Below are 20,788 nucleotides of genomic sequence, written 5' to 3'. Positions count from 1 at the left end.
GCGAATCCTGATAGAAGACTCGGACCAGAACTGTGAGCCCTCTGTCAATGCCTGCAGTGTGTCATTTTCTCATTGTCTGCATGTTTCTGACTGTGGAGCAGCCCATCCCTTTAGATGATAACGTAGACCCCTCTGACTCTGGATAACTCGAACATTATTAGCATTTCATTCTTGATCGGAGGGCCTGCTTGGAATAGGACACTGCATTTAAGTCATCTCCACAAAACCCATGTATGGTACAGAAAGTGAACAACTTGCACTGTGGTTTTCCCAGAACAGTCTGAAGTGCTACACATTGTCAGTGTGCTATAAACATAAGGTTTCCACATGCTCCTTTGCAGACTCGCAGTTGGAGCGGGAATTGCTGTGTCCAGCCATTCGAGTTATCTGGATCCCCCATACACAGATGTGTGTAGAGTCAAACTGGTAGATAATAGCTCTGGTGTTAGTAGAGCAGATGGTGAACCTGTGGTGTAAGGGTTTGTTTAAACTTAATTTGTTTAAGTCTTTGCAATGCATCAGTGAGTAATATGGTGAAAGTTTTAGAAAATACTTAACTGATAAAGTCAATAAGGTAAAGTCACTGATGTCAGAGCCCATTTAAAAACTCTGGGTGAACAAGAGGGCATGTTGGAATAGAACATATTTAAGTTTAGTTTGGATTGGTGAAAGAAAGTCGCTTGATATGCTTGGGGTGTCATGTTTAATGTGTTGGATGTGTTACAGGAAAGCCGATTAGCATGAAGTCAGTGTTTCAGATGCATTACGTGTTGGTACAAACACCATATGCATTAGATTCGTGTTTTGTTTTTTTTTCCATTCAAGTGGATGTAAGCTAAAATCAAGTCCAAAGTATTTATTTTTTTTAAGAACAGCATAAAAACCTTGGACCAAATAAAGTCAGATTTTATTTGTATAACCCAATTTGACAAATTACAAATTTGCCTCAAGGGGCTTTACAATCTTTATAGCATATGATGTGCTCGGTCCTTAGGGGGACCTCAGCAAGAGTAACGGAGAGGGATTGCTCTTCCAGGACAGACAGGCATGGGTGGCATCAATTTGAAGGGGCTACCATATTTAGTAAACAGTGTTTTGAAACATTTGCTTGCTCCTCACATTTCATTTAGCAGCTGTGCCTCAATCACAGATACAAAGTTGCACACATTCTAGTTTTTTCTATAACATTTCACTAAACTGCTGCTCTCACCTTTCTATAGTAAAGTAGATTTAGAAGTGGTGTCTGTCATCGTCTCCTTCACTGACGCTGCATCGCTGGACATGTCAGTAGTGTATTCACTGCAGTGACCAGACAAGATCACTACGACACACACAGTTATTGATCAGCATATTTCTGATTCTTCAAAAATCTTTTTTTGGTAATTGAGTAGGAACCGTTACCTCGGACATAATGGCTAAAGTAAAACAAAACTTCAGTGTCCAGTGTATGTGTTGTCCTGTGTTTGTGTGTCCTTTCCATTGTTCTGTTTTTTTTTTTTTTTGTTTTTTTTTTCTTTGCTGATATTTAGTTTGTCATTTCCAAATGATTTTTAGAGATTTATCCATGGAACATAATCTGTTTGTAAATGATTTTTTTAAAATAGTTTTCATATGGCCAGATTTAACATTTGTTGTCTAACTGCAGCCACAACTGGGTATGTATAGTCAGGTTTATGAACGATTAGATGCTAATTAAGAAATACTACTATAATGACAAACTTCCTTGTGAATGCAGGGAATAATATCAGATGATTAAAAAATGTAAAGAGACTTTTACTTGATGGAGTGCAGAGATCTAAGAGTGTACAGTATGAAGGTCTGATTTTAAATGCACAAAGGTAATATATGTATGTGTGTGTGTGTGTGTGTGTGTTTATGTAGTGAAGTACCTGGGCCTCCTGGCCATGTCAAAGATCTTAAAGACCCACCCCAAGTCAGTGCAGTCTCATAAGGATCTCATCCTCCAGTGTCTGGATGACAAGGATGAGTCCATCCGACTAAGAGCTCTGGACCTGCTCTATGGCATGGTATGGATGTCCGATATTGACATCACAACAGTTATTGTTTAGTCATTGTTCAGTTAAAGTATCGCTAAATATTTTTAGAAACATTTTTATTTGAATCAGCAAGAGAGACAGTTTTTAGCAAATGATCTCTGTTCTAAACAAAGCAGGAAATTCATTCTTTCTGTAGCATCAGGTAAATGTCAGTGAAATACATTAAGTGAAATAAAATATATAATCCCCTGTGGAACAGTGCCTGTGATTAATAGTAGAAACTAAACTGTATTATATGATTTTACACAGTGGCTGTCTTCTTAGTTCTAGTGAGATTTCTGGCTTTTTTTGCTCAGATGAAAGAAAAATCTTATCAGATTTTCATTGCTGCATTTACATTTGATCATTGTTGAACCAGTGTCCACTCTGCTCAGGTATCCAAAAAGAACTTGATGGAGATTGTCAAGAAGCTGATGCTGCATGTGGACAAAGCAGAAGGAACGACGTACAGAGACGAACTTCTCACCAAAATCATCGACATCTGCAGCCAGAGCAACTACCAGTACATCACTAACTTTGAATGGTCAGTTTTTCATCACATCAGCATTTGTCTTGTGTCTCACTCAAGGTTTTGTTGACTTTGTTTTTTCTTTCTTCTACTCAGTGGCATTACATACTGATGCTCCCCATATGTGCTTGACAGGTACATCAGTATCCTGGTGGAGTTGACCCGATTAGAGGGCACCCGACACGGCCACCTTATCGCTTCTCAGATGCTGGATGTTGCTATTCGGGTCAAAGCCATCCGGGCGTTTGCTGTTGCTCAGATGGCCACTCTGCTGGACAACGCTCATCTGCTGACTGGCAACATGCAGCGAAACGGCATCTGTGAAGTGTTGTATGCCGCAGCCTGGATCTGTGGCGAATTCTCAGAGTATGTTGACCTCTACCAATATGTCCTCACACACTGGTATAAGAAGACAGCAAAAATTTTAATGCACTTATTTTCCATACTGTATGCAACAGGGAAGGTAAGCTTGCAGCATAGCAGTATATTTGAATGATGCTAATAAGAAATCCCGTGACCACAGTTGTCTGTTTCTCACAAATGTGTAGCTCAGATACTCCACATGTTAGAGAGAAGCAAAACCAAGAATAACAGAAAGCTCCCCCCTCTTCTTCTCCAGGCACCTTGAGAATCCCATGCAGACGCTGGAGGCCATGCTGCGGCCAAAGGTGGCCACCCTACCGGGTCACATCCAGGCAGTGTATGTGCAAAACGCAGCCAAGCTGTTTGCCACCGTGCTAAAGAGCCAGGAGGGCAACACTGACAGCACAGCTGCACAGGAAACCAGCCAGCTGATGATAGACAGGCTGCCACTGTTTGTCCAGAGTGCCAACCTGGAGGTGCAGGAGAGGGTAAGATGGGGGAAGAGGCACATGTTTGAAAAGCATATGAATCTAAATTGGTTCTCAATTTACCCAAAATATAATATCTTGATCTTTGACACTGTACACCTCATAATGTTACCGACTACATACAAATCTGATAAATACCTATGCTAATCTACATGTCTCTCTGGTCTTCTGTCATGTCTGCAGGCTTCTTGCATCCTGCAGCTTGTCAAGTACATCCAGAAACTGCAGCAGAAGGATGTAGAAGTAGCAGAGGAAGTCAATGCACTATTTGCTGGAGAACTTAACCCTGTAGCCCCCAAGGCACAGAAGAAAGTGCCTGTTCCTGAAGGGTGAGTTGTGATGATACACACAAATTAAAACTCGATTATTACATAGTTTGACTGTGTTTCTAATGTTGTTGGGTAAAATCCAACAACAGTGGTGTTTGAGTCTTGATCTGTGAAGAGTAACTGAGTTTGTTTGTGTAGCCTGGACTTGGATGCCTGGATCAACGAACCTCCATCTGAGAGTGAGTCTGAGGATGAGCAGCCCAAGGCTATTTTTGCTAAGGAGGAACCCAAGCACTCCCGGCCCCGTCACACAGAGGTGGACGAGAAGGAGCTTGCCAGGGTGAGCTAGTGGATGGTTGTAGCTTTGCTAAGTCGAACATGGATTATTGTTATATGAGTAGTTCAGAGGTGTGCAAGTGTATGTTGTAATGGCCATCCTTCCTAAGTTATCTTATTTTGTTGTTGTTTTTTTTCCCCACCCATTTGAAAACACCTGATTTCCCATGTGGTTCCCCTCTTGTGCTAAAAGCTGTTCATCGATTTAATTCCTGTTTCTGTTTTCCCCCTTTCCCAGAGGAGAGAAGTCAGAAAGCAGGAGCAAGCCAACAACCCATTCTATATCAAGGCCTCCCCGTCCTCTCAGAAGGTGTGCTTACCAGTCATCACTAGGCCATATTTTTCCACTGACTACAGTACACGTTTGTGTTTACTCCAGACTGTTTAACGCCTGACTTTGGTTGAGAAATAATTACAGTATATTGAATACAGTAATTAGTTGGTTATAAGATGTTATGCACTAACAAAAACTGTGTGTTCAGTCTAAATTATGTTTTTCTGTGTAGGTTTACCAGGACACGCCTGGAGTGGAGCACATCCCAGTTGTGCAAATTGACCTCAGTGTGCCTCTCAAAGTCCCAGGTAGAACACAGTGACCTAATAGTACCAGAAGCTGCTGATGTCACATTCTCAATTCTTAAACTAATGTTGAAGTGGTGGTGTTGTTGTTGTTTTTAATATATGTATATATACATATAATACGGCCATGGCTTTCTCCGGTCCCACAGGCCTGCCTATGTCTGACCAGTATGTCAAGCTGGAGGAAGAGCGACGACAGAAGGAGAGAGCAGAGAAGAAAAAGAAGGTGAAGAAAAATAGGAAAGAAAAGCGCAGTGGACGAGGAAAGAAACACGATTCGGGTCCGGAGAGCGAGGAAGACATCACACCTGCGCACTTGGTTGACATAGTCACCGAGGAGATGCCAGAGGTATGCTGGAGCTGTGTAAACATCAAAACATCACAATAAGTTTGTTGTTAGTGTGAGACATGGGTCATAAAAAAAAAAGCCAAGCCTGGTAATTCCTACTCTGAGAAATTGCAGACATATCTCAGTCAGCTTTAAATACCACAATCATTGCTTCATTCATTGGTCTCTCTGCTCTAAGACTGGGTGTCACTATTCCCGTAGATCTCGTCACACTGCATGTGTGTTCTGGTATAGATGAATTAGGAAGTTATTAACTCTGTTTTATTGATTCCACTTTCTCATTGCTTCAGAATGCCTTACCTAGTGATGATGATGACAAAGATCCCAATGACCCTCACAAAGCCCTAGACATCGACCTAGACAAGTGAGTTCACACAATGTAAAATCTAATTCTGCACATACGGAATGTAAATTTCAAACTACTTTTGGTACATCAAGCTTTCATGTCTCACTAAGCCAATTTTCAGTGCAAATATAAAGCTGGACAATACTTAAGTTTGCATGATGATTTTTTTTAAATGTATTTTTTTTATTTATCTGCATAGTTTCTGGTTTTTAAGTAATTCAACATTTATTTGCGATTGTATCTCGAGCTTCCTGGCCAACAACATCACAGCACAATGTGACTTGGCACTTTCCCCTCCTCTGATTCCGTCCCATGGCGTTCTGCTTTCTGCTTCCTCTTTTCTATGCGTGCACACACCCATTACTGTCTCTCTGTGGGCAGCTTGGTGGAAACAGCTGGGCGAAGGTGAGTAGCACTCTAGCCAAAGGACTTGGGCTCTGACTGCACATGGACTCCCCCTCTGTCTTTCTCTTGCTCGTCTGACTAGCGTAGATTTATCCTGTCTTTGCTTTTAACTGTCCTGTCTTTGGATGTCACAGTACCTGCTTCCCCCTTCTGCTCTTCTTTGCCGTGTATTTTCATAATCTATATAATTATAGATTTTGACCTAGTATGATATGTAGAACCCCCTTTCACTTACCTTGCTTCCTGTTTGTTTGACTTCTACAAGATTGACTATATCAGCAGCTCTGTTTCCAAACATTATCTCTGCTCTTTTAAAACAAACTAACTCTTTTATAATCATGACAAAGTTTCACAGAACAAAATGGACCTTTCTGCTGCTGATGTTTTCAGAACATAATCTTTTACCACCTGCCCTTCTGGAATAGGCTCTTAAATGAAATTTGGGACTTGTTCTTCTTGGGAAAACATGATCTGCATCAACATGTGTTTAAGAAACCTGTTCCAGGGGTTAGGTCTTGTAGTTTTTTTTTGCTCACAATCCTCAATCCTCCTTTTTTTGAGAATGCTCCTTGCGTGTTCTTGGTGAAAATGACAAGCACACATGCTCTTAGACCAATGCTATAATTGAAATTGATTGAGAGTTATTATAGTAGTATAAGGTTAAACTCAAATTTACATTAAGAAACAAAGACACGTATAAATGGTGCACGAGCTATTGCAAATATCTGCAGGAAGCTAACTTCTTTTACTGAAAAGTATCCTCAGTAGCAGCTTTTTAATTGTTGTTTGTCAATTTGATGACTGCAAGTTTTTATTTTGCTAGCACGGCTTTAGACTCCCGCTGCTGTCAGTCTCAGGGTTTATCTGATGCATTAGCTTCCTGGTTCAAACTAAAATCAATCCTAGAATGCATGTATTAGACATAATATTATTATGTACTTAGACAAGCGTATGCACTAAGAAAGATCCTGTTTTGTCTTTGAGTGCAGTTTGTGTGTGAGACTTCAACATGAAGTACATAAATAATCCATCAACAGCCTTTCTAAAAAAAAACACATTTTATACTGTAACAGTGCAAACTAAGCCAAAGAAGTCTGGTGATAAATGGGGAAAGTAAGTAAAGCTAAACTTGGAAAAGAAGACAATTAAAAATGCACACTGTTAAGAATGTCCCTTAAGTATTGTTACTATGGTATATAGTTGGAACTAATGACAGAACAGCAGTGTGCAGTTATGGATAGTTGCCAGCAGGGGGCTGCAGTGCATGCCCTTGCTGCTTACAGAGATGGGCTTGGTGAAATAAACTTGACAATTCTTGTGAGTTCAGTATGGAGGAATTTAATAGTGTAGTTTCTAGCTGTCTGGGACTGTCCGGTCCTTATAGCTATGTCAAAGCAATGTCTTAATTTAGTGCTCTGAATGAGACCTGGCTGCTGCACAGTGGTAAATATCTTGAAATACAGTATATTTTGTTCAGCCTTTCTAACAGATTAATGTATGCTGAAAATATTTTTCAGATGATGGCACCAACTCAAGGTGGACCTCATGAGTACTCACAAAAGCAACATTCCAACTGTTTATCTTTATGCTTTGGTTTTCCCAGGCCTCTTGCAGATAGTGAGAAGCTGCCGGTTAGGTCACACCGTGCAGCAGAGGCTCTTAAAAGCCCAGTAGAAGATGGAGATGCACGAAGTGCTGCCATACAGGAGCCCAAGAAGAAGAGCAGCAAAGAAAAGAGGGAGAAGAAGAAGGATAAAGACAGAGATAGGAAGGTAAAGTTAAAGTACTTTTTTGAAAATTATGTTCCTTTCATACTCAAAATTGCACTTCCCTCAGTCTATCTAGTTGATGAAACTGCTTCTTAAAACCAGTAAATCCTATTTATGGAGCAGTGCGTATGCAAGGAGAGAAAATTGCTCTCAACTGCTATGACTCAACCTTACTGGGACACTGAGGTGAATATATTCTCCTGCTTTTTCAGAAGAGCAAAGAAGAGAAGAAGAAGAAAAAACACAAGCATGAAAAGGAGGAGGATCTTCTCGGTGGTCAACCAGACGAGCCTATGGTCCAATCAGAAGAAACCACCAAGGTGGCCACACTGCCTACTTCCACCAGTTCAGAGGTGCAAGGTTTTTCCCTGTCTAGCAACAGTTTGTTTCTAGTATTTGAATTGACCCTAAATGCTAATAAAAATAATCTGTTATTAAATTCACAATCAAAAATACGACCACACTGTACATAGTCTACAGTTTTGACAGAAAGGTTACGTGCAAATCGATATCTTTGATCATTTTCACCGAGTCAGCACTTCCATCGCTTCTTCCCAGCGTCTCCTTCAGGCCCCTTAGTGATCAGGTATCGATTTCCTCATAGCGGACTGTGCACTCTCTTGCCAAATACTTGATTTATTCATGAAATAGAACAGTGTAATCTCTGTATCCATTATCATGAATAGTAGTAAGATGTGGAACCTGTTTGGGCCTCACCCCTCTCACCTCCTCGCACTCCTCTCCCTCCCTTCCTCTTCCAGGTTTCGGATCTGGATTTCTGGCTCTCAAACGCTCCAGTGCCCTCTAACACCCAGGTTGAGTCACCCCCCTGCCCCATGTTCTCCTTGTCACATTCCTTTTTTTTGTAACTCCACATTTTATTAGTCTACCTCATATGTTGTTTTTTTCCCATGTGTTCTTCTTTTTCTTCTTGATATTGATCTGTATTGTTTTTTTGTTTTTGTTTTCTTTCACACCTCACTTTTTGATAGAACTGCTTCTCTTTCACAGGTCTCATAACTTTCCTCTGTCATTCTCCAGCCTCGCTCTGTTTTCTAGCACGTGTATGTCTGTGTGTCCAGTGTATATGGTTGTCACACATTGCCAGTGGAGTGGCTCTCACTGAGCTTTTGTTTTGCTTGCTGGGTGTCATGTCGGTTTTGACGTTGAAGTGGTGCTGATGATGGTGGTGGTTGTTTTTTTTGGTGAAAACAAGTGGGCAGAGGTTGTCGGATGTTCCTGTCACCACATGTTCTCTGACTGCTTCCTCTGTGGTTATGTGTGCAGTCGTGCTAGTCTTTGTTGCCATATGGTCACAACTGTACAAACAACAGAAAACTCCTTTAAAAAATTTCAGAAAATCCTCATTTTGTTTGTACAATACACACACAGTGTGCACATGCTGAACACAGTACCCAGCGCTGCTGCAGATTAAAGACTATTCCACTGGTCAACTGTCGGTTATAGTAACGTGCAAAGAAATGTAGCAATTCACCAAGAAAGACGGTGAAGAAGAAGACTGCTAGTGACTAAAGGTGGATATAAAAAGTTGTTTGAAATATTTAAAGCCTTGGCTTTGTAAACAGACAAGCATTCAACATGTTTTAGTCCTCAGGGATGCACACAGTGTTTTGGGGAGAGAAACTGAATGTAAACCTAACTTTTGTTTGTTTACAAGAAAACTTGGAAGGGCATATGTAACTGCAACTGTAAAATTGAATTTTTTTTTGCTTACCTTTTAATAATGACAGACATTTTATGGGAACAAAAGTGGCAAATTTCTACTTGCTCAGTTGTGTGAAATATTGTAGCACACAACTATACATGTATGGTATGTTGTGTGGCAAATTGTAGCTTTACCACATTGTGGTTTTTTTTTTTTCTTCCAAATGAGATATATAACCTGTTGGGTGATCTGTAGAGGTACTGGTGGGTGACTTTTGTTAGCTTTGGACAGAGCCAGCCTAGCTGCCCCAACACCCCCACTCATCTCCCCCACTCTGTTTCCAGCGTCATATGCTAAGCTAAGCTTTCTGACCGTTGGCTTTGACTGTTGACTACATGTATAGTTTGAGAGTGATTGACCTTACCTTAATTCTCTGCATGTAGTTGTAGTTCCCAAAATATTGAAGTACTCTTGTAGCCATATTGCAAATGTTAGCACTTTGGTTTGGACCATCCACATTTTTTCCTTTGTAGATGTGAGGTGTGTTCTGTTAAACCAGGTCTGTCAGGCTTTCAGACTTTGATTTTGAGGAGTTCTGTCTTTAATCTTGTGAGCTGTCCGCCCTATAGCATTGAAACATGTCTTCTCATAGTTAGGCCTCAATTTGTCTCTGCAAGACTTGTTTTTGTATTTTCTAACACACTACCACAATAGATCAGAATTAGACCTATAGAGATCTTATATTAGGATTTTTCTGAGGCTGTCACTATGATTCAATGACTCAGGCTGTTTAATCTATGAGCAGTAGTTGGTATAGTTGATTATACACAACATATTTGTTGGTTTCTCATGCAGGCTTGTGGTTTTGTCTTGCTAGTGTTCTTGCATGTGATACTCTTTGTTTAACAAATCAGGTTTGTGTTTGTGGTATCACAGAGCTCAGTAGGTTGCAGCTGATCACAAAAGTTTTATTTTATTTATTTATTTAATGAATGGCTTAGAACCGACTAACTTCACTTGATCTCTGTCGACACAAGTGGCAAACACAGCTGTAGGTTTTACATAATATGGCTGCTATTGTTAATGCCTTCGTGTGTTGTGTGTCTGCGTGTAAACAGGAATCAGCAACAATAGCAGCAGCAGCAGCAGCAGCCTCAGTGCCCGAGGCAGCCCCTAGCACAGTGCCAGACTCCGAGCCTGATGAGCCCAAAGACGCAGAGACAGAGGAGACTGTGAGTCACTACTGATGATGAGATAATTATAAAAATAGAATGTCTGGCTACAGTGCAAGAGATCCCAGTTCACAGTGATCTGACAGGATGCAGCACCTCAGTAGCTCTGACTCTAACAAGTCTGTGTGAATGATGTACCAGAGACCCGCCAGTTCTGATGATCTGCTTTCTGGAGGAATATTCCTCCCAAGTCATGTTTCATTACCAATTTAGCTTTCAACCTCTAGCCTTTCTAATAAATTGTCTCTGTCTTCCTTGTGGGGTTTCAATGATAAGTCATCCAAACACAAGAAGAAGAAGCAGAAAAAGGAAAAGGAAGAGAAGAAGAAGAAGAAGAAGAAACATCATCATCATCATCACCACAGTGACGGAGGTGGAGAGGAGTCTGTCCAGAATGGCACTGTGGAGGAGGAGGAGGAGGAGCCTCTGCCGGTCAGTGTTTGTCATGTGTTTACTAGCCAGTGAAACAATGAAAAGGTTCAGCATACACTCTGGGGAAAAACTGACGCGTGTATTAATTTATGTATTCATAAAGTAAAAATTAAACATTTTTCTGTCTGGGTCATTGAACTGTTTTTGTGACTCGTCATGTTGTCTGTAATGCAATCCATTGCATCATTGGTGCAAGAAATAATGATTTTCAAATTGGTAAAGCAGAAAGAAAACTAGCATCCTTGCATCAGTCTGTACTTTCCTCCTAATGTTACTGTAGAGTTTATCATTCTGATCTGTGCCTTCTTAGCTCCCACTGTAAACCCACTGACCACAGCAGACCCACACACGCACTGCCTCACTTGTTATGCATCAGCCAGGTGGGAGCAGCTCCTGTTGCCTGGTTAGCATACTGACTGACAGAGAATGCCTGATCTGACCTGAGCTCTGCTCTTCTCTTCTCTTCTCTCAGCCCATGTCCAATTACTGCCTGCTGGCTGAGAACTCCTATATCAAAATGGTGAGTGATGGAGATTGTGATCCTGCTGGGCTCTGGAAATCCATCATGGCATCTTAATTCAGTAATTAAATATTCTATAACTAAAGTTGTATTCATGTTTTTCCATCAAGATTTTCCACCATAAATGACAAAACATTACATATATCCTTCATTATCATTTTTATCTTGTACTGTGTAAGAGAGCGGAATCATGAAAAAGTACTAGGACTGGGTTTGCTTGTTAGATGTCACCACAGTCCTTTATTTGGTTACTGAGGAGAAACTGGTTTGATCATCTGATTGGCCACCTGAGTTTTAAGACAAAAGCAGTAAATAAAAGCAACATATGCAAATCTGTTCTTTTCTCTCCCTCTCTTTAAAGATGATGGAGGATGCTGATGAGGTATTGGTTAAAGTTCTGTCAGTGATAAACTTATATCTAGATGTGTTTCTCTTTGTTCTCGTTGCTCTTCGCACACTGGCCTCAGAGATAGACTGCGTTAATGTTTCCATGGTACAGCAGTGTTGCATCAGTTTCTGAGAATGATTCTGTTCTTGTGACTTCCTCCTTGTGCTCAGGCTGGTTTCTTGGAAACAGTGATGTGTGCTTTGCTGTTGGGTTGATGAATCAGATTTGCTGTGTCTACTGTATGCCTTCTCTAAGTAATCATTAGAGGGTTAGACAGGAAGGATGAGACAGCTTGTACATTGATTCCCAGTGCAAATAAATGTATTTAATAATAAAACAGATGTTGTTTTCTCCTATTAAGGTGTATGACATCCAAGGAAACCTGCAGGATGGCAGTCAGGTAGTCGTGTCTGTTATATTTGAAAACAAGTGTGACAGCTTCCTGAAATCCATGGAGTTCAATGTCCTGGACTCTCTCAACACCAAGCTACAGAGGCCAGAAGGCTCGGGTCCACACGATGGCCTCGCCGTCCCATTCCAACTTCCACCTGGTCAGTGATTATCTGCAGAATAAACATTTTTAATATTGGAGGCTGTTTCCAAAACATCCCAAATATACAACATACAGATTTGTTTTATTTTTTATTATCTTGTATCAAATTATCACTAATTTTAGAATCAAAAGTGTGTCATCTGAAAGCCTTTTGTAGTAACTACCCTGTGGTTTCAGACCTCACTTTGGGAAGTTATGTTGAGCCTGATTCTTTAACCATGAACTTCTCTCTTCCAGGAGTGTCTAATGAGGCACAATTTGTCTTTACCGTACAAAGCATCGTGATGCCACAAAAACTGAAGGGGACACTCACCTTCATAGTAAAGGTCAGTATGATACGCACACCGGAACAAACAAAATTAGCAGCAAAGATGAATTTTGATGTCATCTTTAAAACCAACTGTAGGTTCCATAACATGTTCTTAAATTGCTTTTCTTCTTTCTCTTTTAATAACTACCCATGTATCAAACATAAAGGGAAGCAGGGTGGTGTAATAGCTTGGAAACTGTGTACTTCAACAAGATGAGGAATGCTTAATGGTCCAAATTTTATTTTGGTCACCAACCCTTCACCTAGCAGCCAAAAACAGTGCCATGTTACTTTGTTATTGGTTATCCTTAATTGTTGTTGTATCCACACAGAATGAAGACTCCTCTACTCATGAGAAACTGGACTTCAAACTGCACTTTACCTGCACCTCCTACCTAATCACCACTCCTTGCTACAGGTTAATGATTCATTGTTTTTTGCACCAGGGGGAAAGTCACTGGATCCCAGAAAAAGCATTATTTATCCTCTGATGATTATGAATATTCACACTAAAGTTAAAGTCTGGCAAGTTTTCTTGGCTCTTTGCTGTTGAATTTAAAATGGATTTTCTTTCTGTTTGGTTCTGCAAGTGATGCATTTGCAAAGCTGCTGGAGTCAGGGGACCTGAAGAGCAGCTCTGTCAGACTGGAGGGAGTCAACATGCCCTTCCACCATCTACTGGCCAGGATCTGCTTCCACCACCACTTTTCTGGTACATACACTGCTTATATGTTTCAGGTCAGACTTGTCCGAAACCATCAAGGCACCAGATTACTCTGCTACTTCACATACCGCACACTAAAATACACTGTTTTTGACCACCATGGGAAAGTTTTGAATTTAGTATTAATGATAAACTTAACTAGCTGCATTTGAGTTTGCTGTTCCATGTGGTAAATCTTGTCATTCACAAGAAAAAAATAAGAATGATCAGAATAACGTTCATATGATTGTGCACATTTGCTCTGATTGTGCTGACACTTGTTGTTTTTTTTGTTTTTTTTCTTATTAGTTGTAGAGAGGATTGACTCCTGTGCCTCCATGTACAGCAGGTCTGTCCAGGGTCACCACGTCTGTCTGCTGGTCAAAACTGTAAGTGAACCAGAGAAACTTTCCCCTTATCCTCCGTTCAGCAATAGATTGAATTGCAAACAGTTGGTGTTAGATCAGTTATAAATAATCATCATCATCACCTTTATTTGGCCAAGTATGCTATACACAAGGAATTTGTTTCCGGTACAGAACCGAGGCAGCCATTTGTGGCGCCAACTCACACCGATGGCTCTAACCATAAGAACTAGGGCTAACCAATAAATTGTATTTTCACTGCGATGTAAACATACACAATAAGCACATCGCAAAAGATGGCTTGAAACGCAGTGAATAACTGATTTTATTTACACACGTCATGCATTCACACTCGGCATGCCAACATTAAACCTATCAGAGTCCTGGATACATGGGTGGTTTGCACACATGTGACTGTTATGATGCATTAAAGTCAGATGGAGGGCAGGAGTAGAAAAATAGAATGAAGAGATGAAGTAAAGTCTTTATTGTGCTAGTTTAAACCATATTAGGAGAAAAGGTATAAACAGAAAATCACAATATATGTGGGACATGATCCTTATGTTATGAAGAGGAGCTTTTTTGTTTTTGTTTTATTCCCCGACAGAACTGAATAGGGCTGTGCATTGGACTGGCAAGAATCTGATGATATGATACAGGAATTACAATTCAATATATTGCAATACTGCAAACAAGGCAATATATTTTGATGTGTTTTCATCAAATTTTAGAAAAACTCAAAAAGCAACACCATATGCAAAAAAATCTCCTTTTTACCTTTTTGCAATCAAAACGGGGACTTGCATTTGTCACAGTCCCTGTAACATCCAACAACATAGCACTATTTGGCATGTGAACTATTAATTAAAAATCAGTACTGTTTTTGAGAATCGATACAGTATCACAAAATGTAATACTGCGATACTCAAACGTATCAATATTTTCTTAGACCCCCTAAAACTGAAAAACTTTCCTGTTATTGCGGCATGCTGTCCTGTGCATAGACATAACATATACGTATCTGTGGTCCTGTTGATTAGCCTAGCAACAAACATTCAACACATGGTGCCTCTCGATGTTAACTTTATGGTGGTTTACTGAATGTAACGTTAGGTTAACCTTTCTCAAAGGTCTGTTGATGCTACTAAAGACATCGGATGATCATCTCAAAAACAGGCCAGAAAAAGCACTGCAGCTCATTTCAGTTGCACAGCAGGGTGGCATTTAGCTAGCTACATAAGTGGTCGGTGCAGTGTGGAGCATTAACACCCAACACTCCTCCTGGCCCCAGACAAGGGCTTTGCAAGCCATCTTTGTCAGTTTTGTGTCAAAATGTGTCCCCTTCATGAGCTGTTTACCACCCCCCCCCCATAGTAACTTAATGCAAATCTAACCTTATAGTCCTGACCACTGATGGGAACGCTAAGTGAAACTGTTTAGCAGGGGAGAAACATCTGGTCTGGGGAAACACTTTCACACAATACCAGTGTTTTATGGTCAGTTTCTTGCATTTTCAATAAAAAGATGTTTGAAATCATTTATTTCATTTCCTTACTAACTGGGCATAGGCTGTTTTAATGTTTGGGCTTTGTGTTAGCAGTGTACCTATTGGAGCAGAAAGATATAGAATACACAAATAGTTATTTATTTATTTAAATTCATATCATCATTGCAATACTGAACAGTGTTATTGCACATCACAGGTTTTCCTCATATCGTGCTGACCTAATAAGAATGGTGAATTTTCAGATTGCGTTCTTGACGTTTTCTCTCTTTCCTTTCTTCCAGGCTGGTCAGACAGTGAACGTTGACGCTAAATGTGACGAGCCGACGCTGCTTGGGAATGTGCTGGATGAGATCAAGCAGACCTTCTCTCAGTGCTGATTGTGTCTGACATCCCCAGGGTTCCCAGACCCCTCCATGCCACCCCCTTCACTGAAACACAGCATAATCATGTTACAAAACACTGCAGCTGACGTTTCCAGTATCATCCTATTTATTAGTTCTCAGATTTGCAAGATTTCTTTCCCCTTAGCTTCTGTTTCAGTACCACACACTCTATTGTTCTTCTGCACACTCAACTTCGTCGTTACTTCCTGACACCTGATGTTGTTTTACAGACTTCACTGTGTCCATGCACCTTCTTCTCTGCAACGCACCTTCATTTTTACTTCTGGTTTTTGGCCATGAACAGCCACCCTTTTCCACCCCAAATCTGACTCTCTACCGAGCACCTGTTTCTGGATACCCTGAGTCCTCTGCTCTAACTTTCTACCCTCCACTTTATCAGCGCTTCATTCTGTGACAGTCATGTAATGTAATGTAACCAACTGGACTTTTGCTGTTGATGGTTGAAATGTGTTTTTACTGTTTTGAAGTTTTTTGGTCTTTGGTTTGTTTTTGTCTCATTTTTTTCCCCTCTGAATCCTGTCTGCACCTTTGCCTCACCCCTTCTTTCTGCTCACTAAACATCAGTGTGCGTGCTGCTTGTCTGTCATGTAGCGGACTCTCGGATTGGTCCTGGCAGGAAAAATGGGGACTTTAATCATCGACCACTGATCTGGTGCCTGGAGAAAACTATACATTAGGTGACTGCAGTGAAAATAGTGCAGAGATAGAACCAAAGCTACATATAAAGAGGCATGAGTTTTAAACTTGTATCAGAGCTGCTACTCTGCTTTTTTTATGGCAAGGCTCGGAGCAGATCTGCTAGGTTAGTTGTGTGGCACTATAGGAGATTTGTACAGTAGATCAGTGGTTTTGCTCTGTGCCTTAGCTACGCAGTCTGACCTACTCCGGTGCTTCATGAGTCCTGTAGAGCCCCGATGTGTCTGCTCCCCTGATCTAACTGGTAAGTTGCTGTTTCGCCACCCAAGAACTTGCGTCATATGACCCCTTACACTAAATAAAGAAGAATTCGAAGATGTGAAAGTATAAAAAAAAAAAAAAAATTTGAAGAAAGTCTGATGTCAGAGTAGAAGTGTACAGTGTAATGTGAGATCTGTATTTCATTACAGGCAGTTTGCTGTCAGGCCAGTGCCACCTTTGTCAGCCTTGTCCTCTCCTTACAGCTGGAGTTAGTTGTGTAAAAGATATTTTATTATATTGTTGTAATTTATACAGAAACATTCTTATGAAGCCGCTATACTGAAGGCCCTCATTTGTCTCCACGTCATCAAATTAGTAACGGTATAATCTTGCCTAAAGACAGCTGGTTATGTTTGATCACTGTTCTGCCTCCAAGCTCAGAAAAATTCAGTAACTGTTAAAAATAAAAAAGGGCATTGTTAGAATATCATCCTTTTTTTTTTTTTTAAGCCAGCTGGTCTATCAGGTTGCTAAGGTCTGTAAGTAGAGACTGTTGTGTGGTCAGTGGTTTTAGGTTCCCTCAATCAGTATTAGGCTGCATGGCTTCCACCATAGTCTCCACTCATTCAACAGCAGAACACAGTTTTGTCTGTGTTCATGTGAAATCATGTGAAACATTAGCACCTGTGCCACACTGACATTTACTTTACAGTAGCTGCACCCAAGCTGGCTGACACCCAGCTGTGGTGCACCCAAATAAAACCCTAGTGTCTCTTGTCCATTCAGAAACTGCTTTGCCGCTTTTTTTTTTTTGTGGATTCATGTCATGATGATAGTGAAAAGCCTTTTTTTTTTTTTTTTGAATGGTTTCTCCTTAGAAATCTCTGAGGTACTTGATCTTTTGATTTGTGTCGGTCATATCTCAAGTCACTGCTGGGCAAACACAATTAAACCAAGAAGAAAAAAAAAAAAAAAAAAAAAAAACCTGACTTAGTAGCATCTCTGTTCATATATACTGGTAGGGCCCTCTCCCATATTTCTGCTATTGTAGATAACTATGATAAAGATGTCTGTAACCTGAAGGCCAGGTCAGACATCCCATGAGATCTTCTCTCCAGTAGTACAGTCTAAATACAGAGATGATCAGTTGTATATCCAGAATGTCAATAGAAAATATGTATGTATGTATCCATGTCTCTGAAAATAACTGATACTGAAACTGGAAAAACAACTCCTCAAATCACACAGTGCTAACTTTGATCATTTTTCCTGAACATATTTGATTAAAATTTATATATTGCATGATTAGGAATGTACACTTTTCGTTTCTTGTTTTTCTCTGTTCCATGGACATACCCAAACAAAAACCTGTCATTCCATCTTGTCCCTATATAGTTATTTTTTGTATTACGTTTTCCTGCCCATTCTTTATTTTTGATTGTATTGTGTTTTTATCTGTTGTAAATTTAGACAATTAAAAAGTGATTGTTGAATGTTTTAAATTATTAAGCACAGGGGAAGGAAGGGGGTTCTGTTTAGTCATGACACTGAGGGAATGGTGCTCTGAATAAGTTGAGTACAACAGGTCATATGAAGCGGTGTAGTGAGAGGCTCTGTATTAATTCTCTATTGGTTCAGTTATAGTGTTATTTTACCAGGTTTGGCTTTGATAGAACTTTGATTATTGAAGGTCCTGTCTTTATTTCTTCATACTTAATTCTCCAGGTATATAATGTAATTTTAAAGGGGAAAACAAATTATCTACATTCCCTTTAAAGAAAGTCCACCCAAATTGAAAATAAAGGCCATAAGAAGCAGCTGTAGCCTCTGTGTTTTACAGCGAACCATAATAAACACACTTCTATGCTAAAATGATTCTGATTCTGTCTAAGGAAACAACAGGTAACAATTCTGTGTGTGGAGGAGGTGTATTATGTATTTGTAGCTCTCTTTTGTTTTACATAGGGACAGTGTTATAACACTTTGGACCAATGCAATAAATGTTGCTTTGAACTTCAGTTCTCTTAAACCCTTGCCTCACAGCAGGAGTAGCTTATTCTTACCAAATGACAGTGAACAGCAGAGTGAAGAAGCTGAAGTTCAACTCACAAAACCAGGGGTTTTGTTTGTACTGTTTTCATGTATAGCTAGTCTGTTAGAACACAAGGGTTGCTCGGACTCCTTCTTTTTACCTCTGATAGCAACACACGATAGAAGGGGACAGGCTAGCTCGTGTTAACATCGCTGCCATGGTAACCGGAATAAGATACTCTTCCTGTTAGTCTGAAATTTAAGTCTCCACTCGAAGCATTGGCTAACAATATATTCGTAAAGGTTGTGTCTATTAAAGGGCAGGTGGACATAAAAAGAGCAAACATATGGCTTTATCGTGTGTTACAAAGTAGATCAGCTGTGGGTGTAGCTGAATTTTGGCTAAATGATTGCATTTAACTAACTTTGAGCTAACACTAATACCCCGAAAGCCGACGGAGATGTGACGCATTTAATGACAAAATTGGCCCAAACATTTTTTTTTCCTAGTTTTACTGAGGTGTATAAAACAAAATATACAAATGAATATATATTGTGGCGACCCTGACCGGCCGCCGATGTTCATGTGTTTTGTTGTGTGCAAATGGATTTGACACTGTTGTTGAAAGCTGTGCATGTATTGGTTACCGTTGTTTCGGTGAAATACCCGCGCTGTTCTGTCCAATGTGGGGTTTGGGGAGGAACAAGTACGGGAGAGTATAAGAGGGGTAACAGGTGGGTGTGTCAGGGTGATCGCAGTTGGCGCGGAAAATGGAATACCCTGAGGGAGTGTGCTACTGCTTTCTTTTACTGCTATTTTCTTTTTCCTGTGAGCACACGGTGCCAGGTATATCGCAGTTTCATTTTGCATTCTTATTCTGTTCAATAAAAGCCAAGAAAAGACAGAGAAGGTGTTCTCCTCAATGTCAGCCTAGGTGCCAGCACACATAGGTAGAGTCATAGAAAACACATAGATAGGGTCAGGCCAGCTCCGCTCATCCGAACCAGTGGAGCGCCACAATACTCTGAAGTTGCGAGCTCGAATGTTCAAGCAGATAACTAAGCGCTTTATTTCGAAAGCGTCAACCGGAAGTTCAGTAAGGTTTGACTTGATAACAGTAGCTAGGTAGTTGTGACTGGGGCTCCCCGGGATTGTTCACAAGGGAGGAACACGCATCACTTTTGAACGAAAACAGCCCAGACACGATTGTTATATCTTGTTTTTGAATCGTTCAGCGCAAACGAACGCTAACATTAACGTGTCTCTTGGGAAACGGCTTCGCTCCGCTCTTACCTTGATAGCTATTGTTTGTAGCAAGCTAACATTAGCTTTGCTCTTTGCAGTCACAGCTGTGTTGGGTTACTGATTTATCTGTATAAATCGTTGTGGAATATGGCTCAGCATGGACATCATGTAGCCAGTTCCCAAAAAGCACTAATGCTGGAGATGAAAAGTCTTCAAGACGAGCCAGTCGAAGGGTTCAAAATAACTTTGGTGGACGAGTCGGACATGTACAACTGGGAAGTAGCGATATTCGGACCCCCAAATACACACTACGAGGGAGGTTATTTTAAGGTGAGTAACCTAGCTAATGTTAGCTAATAGTCGGTCTATTGTTCTCCAATGGGTCGACTTAGCCTACATTTAAGTTGTTTACTCATAGAGAGCAGTTAACATTGGAATTTATGTAACCGGTTTTTCATCAAACGGCAGGTAACACTATATAGCGCTAACTCGGCTATTTGGTATTTGTTCCTCGTTACTGGGTTAAAACAATCACACCTTCTTTGTTCAACTTTATATCAACTCCACACTCACTCAGGATTATTAAATGTTAGTGGTGCAGGCTAGTAAACACCGAAGCCTTTTGTCTTTGGCTTCTTTTTCCTTTAAACGCAGATTCACTGAGGGGTCCTTTGGTGACAGCACATGGTCACGTTTAATACAATTTTGTTAACATGAAGCAAAAGGTTTTTAGCATAACCGCCTCAAGCAGATTAGGGAAGCTCATCATCTAACTAGTTCACTCATTTCCTTTATGTTTGTCATTACAAACCAGTAGTTCTAGGTTTAGACTTTGTATATTTTCAGAGCAAGTCAAAGGAACAGTCATTGACTGCTAGCCAGTTTGTCTAACTTGTGTAGAATTGCAAGTTATTTCATTTGTTTTCTAGCATACTTCCTCCCTCGACGATGAAAATGTGTTGATTTCACAAATGTTCCTGTTTACAAGAATTGTTGTGATTTGAAGAAGGTGACTGGCTGGTTAGGCTCTGATTAACTACAGACTCGGATCGAATGTTTTGTTTT

The 20,788-nt window shown here is 40.4% G+C and overlaps 2 protein-coding genes across 3 annotated transcripts in view; both read left to right on the top strand.

The window, feature by feature from the left end:
• The window catches only part of ap3d1 (adaptor related protein complex 3 subunit delta 1), a 27,040-nt gene extending 9,653 nt beyond the window's left edge, over nucleotides 1-17,387 (top strand). The window contains exons 11-33 of the mRNA XM_020607021.1: nucleotides 1-32; nucleotides 1,882-2,027; nucleotides 2,432-2,580; nucleotides 2,701-2,931; nucleotides 3,185-3,416; nucleotides 3,600-3,745; nucleotides 3,884-4,025; nucleotides 4,260-4,331; nucleotides 4,528-4,603; nucleotides 4,750-4,949; nucleotides 5,240-5,313; nucleotides 7,304-7,472; nucleotides 7,682-7,822; nucleotides 8,231-8,284; nucleotides 10,254-10,367; nucleotides 10,644-10,799; nucleotides 11,272-11,319; nucleotides 12,069-12,258; nucleotides 12,498-12,586; nucleotides 12,903-12,988; nucleotides 13,161-13,282; nucleotides 13,583-13,662; nucleotides 15,427-17,387. The exon at nucleotides 1-32 is cut by the window's left edge and continues 9 nt beyond it. Coding sequence (XP_020462677.1) covers nucleotides 1-32; nucleotides 1,882-2,027; nucleotides 2,432-2,580; nucleotides 2,701-2,931; nucleotides 3,185-3,416; nucleotides 3,600-3,745; nucleotides 3,884-4,025; nucleotides 4,260-4,331; nucleotides 4,528-4,603; nucleotides 4,750-4,949; nucleotides 5,240-5,313; nucleotides 7,304-7,472; nucleotides 7,682-7,822; nucleotides 8,231-8,284; nucleotides 10,254-10,367; nucleotides 10,644-10,799; nucleotides 11,272-11,319; nucleotides 12,069-12,258; nucleotides 12,498-12,586; nucleotides 12,903-12,988; nucleotides 13,161-13,282; nucleotides 13,583-13,662; nucleotides 15,427-15,522 — 2,845 coding nt within the window. The 3' untranslated portion in view covers nucleotides 15,523-17,387. The remainder of the gene's footprint in view (nucleotides 33-1,881; nucleotides 2,028-2,431; nucleotides 2,581-2,700; nucleotides 2,932-3,184; nucleotides 3,417-3,599; nucleotides 3,746-3,883; nucleotides 4,026-4,259; nucleotides 4,332-4,527; nucleotides 4,604-4,749; nucleotides 4,950-5,239; nucleotides 5,314-7,303; nucleotides 7,473-7,681; nucleotides 7,823-8,230; nucleotides 8,285-10,253; nucleotides 10,368-10,643; nucleotides 10,800-11,271; nucleotides 11,320-12,068; nucleotides 12,259-12,497; nucleotides 12,587-12,902; nucleotides 12,989-13,160; nucleotides 13,283-13,582; nucleotides 13,663-15,426) is intronic.
• Nucleotides 17,388-19,062: 1,675 nt separating this feature from the next.
• cdc34a (cell division cycle 34 homolog (S. cerevisiae) a) overlaps nucleotides 19,063-20,788 on the top strand; it is an 11,739-nt gene continuing 10,013 nt past the window's right edge. Inside the window, exon 1 of one of the 2 annotated variants that reach the window (XM_020607070.1) lies at nucleotides 19,063-19,324. In XM_020607070.1, the coding sequence (XP_020462726.1) occupies nucleotides 19,082-19,324 (243 nt within the window). In that variant the 5' untranslated portion in view covers nucleotides 19,063-19,081. Of the gene's footprint in view, nucleotides 19,325-19,561; nucleotides 20,054-20,788 lie in introns of those variants that run through there. The other variant, XM_020607071.1, reaches the window with a different exon arrangement.

This window comes from Monopterus albus, unplaced genomic scaffold, assembly GCF_001952655.1.
Source record: "Monopterus albus unplaced genomic scaffold, M_albus_1.0 scaffold83.1, whole genome shotgun sequence".
Lineage (NCBI taxonomy): Eukaryota > Metazoa > Chordata > Actinopteri > Synbranchiformes > Synbranchidae > Monopterus > Monopterus albus.
This window is presented reverse-complemented; position numbering and strand designations above follow the sequence as displayed.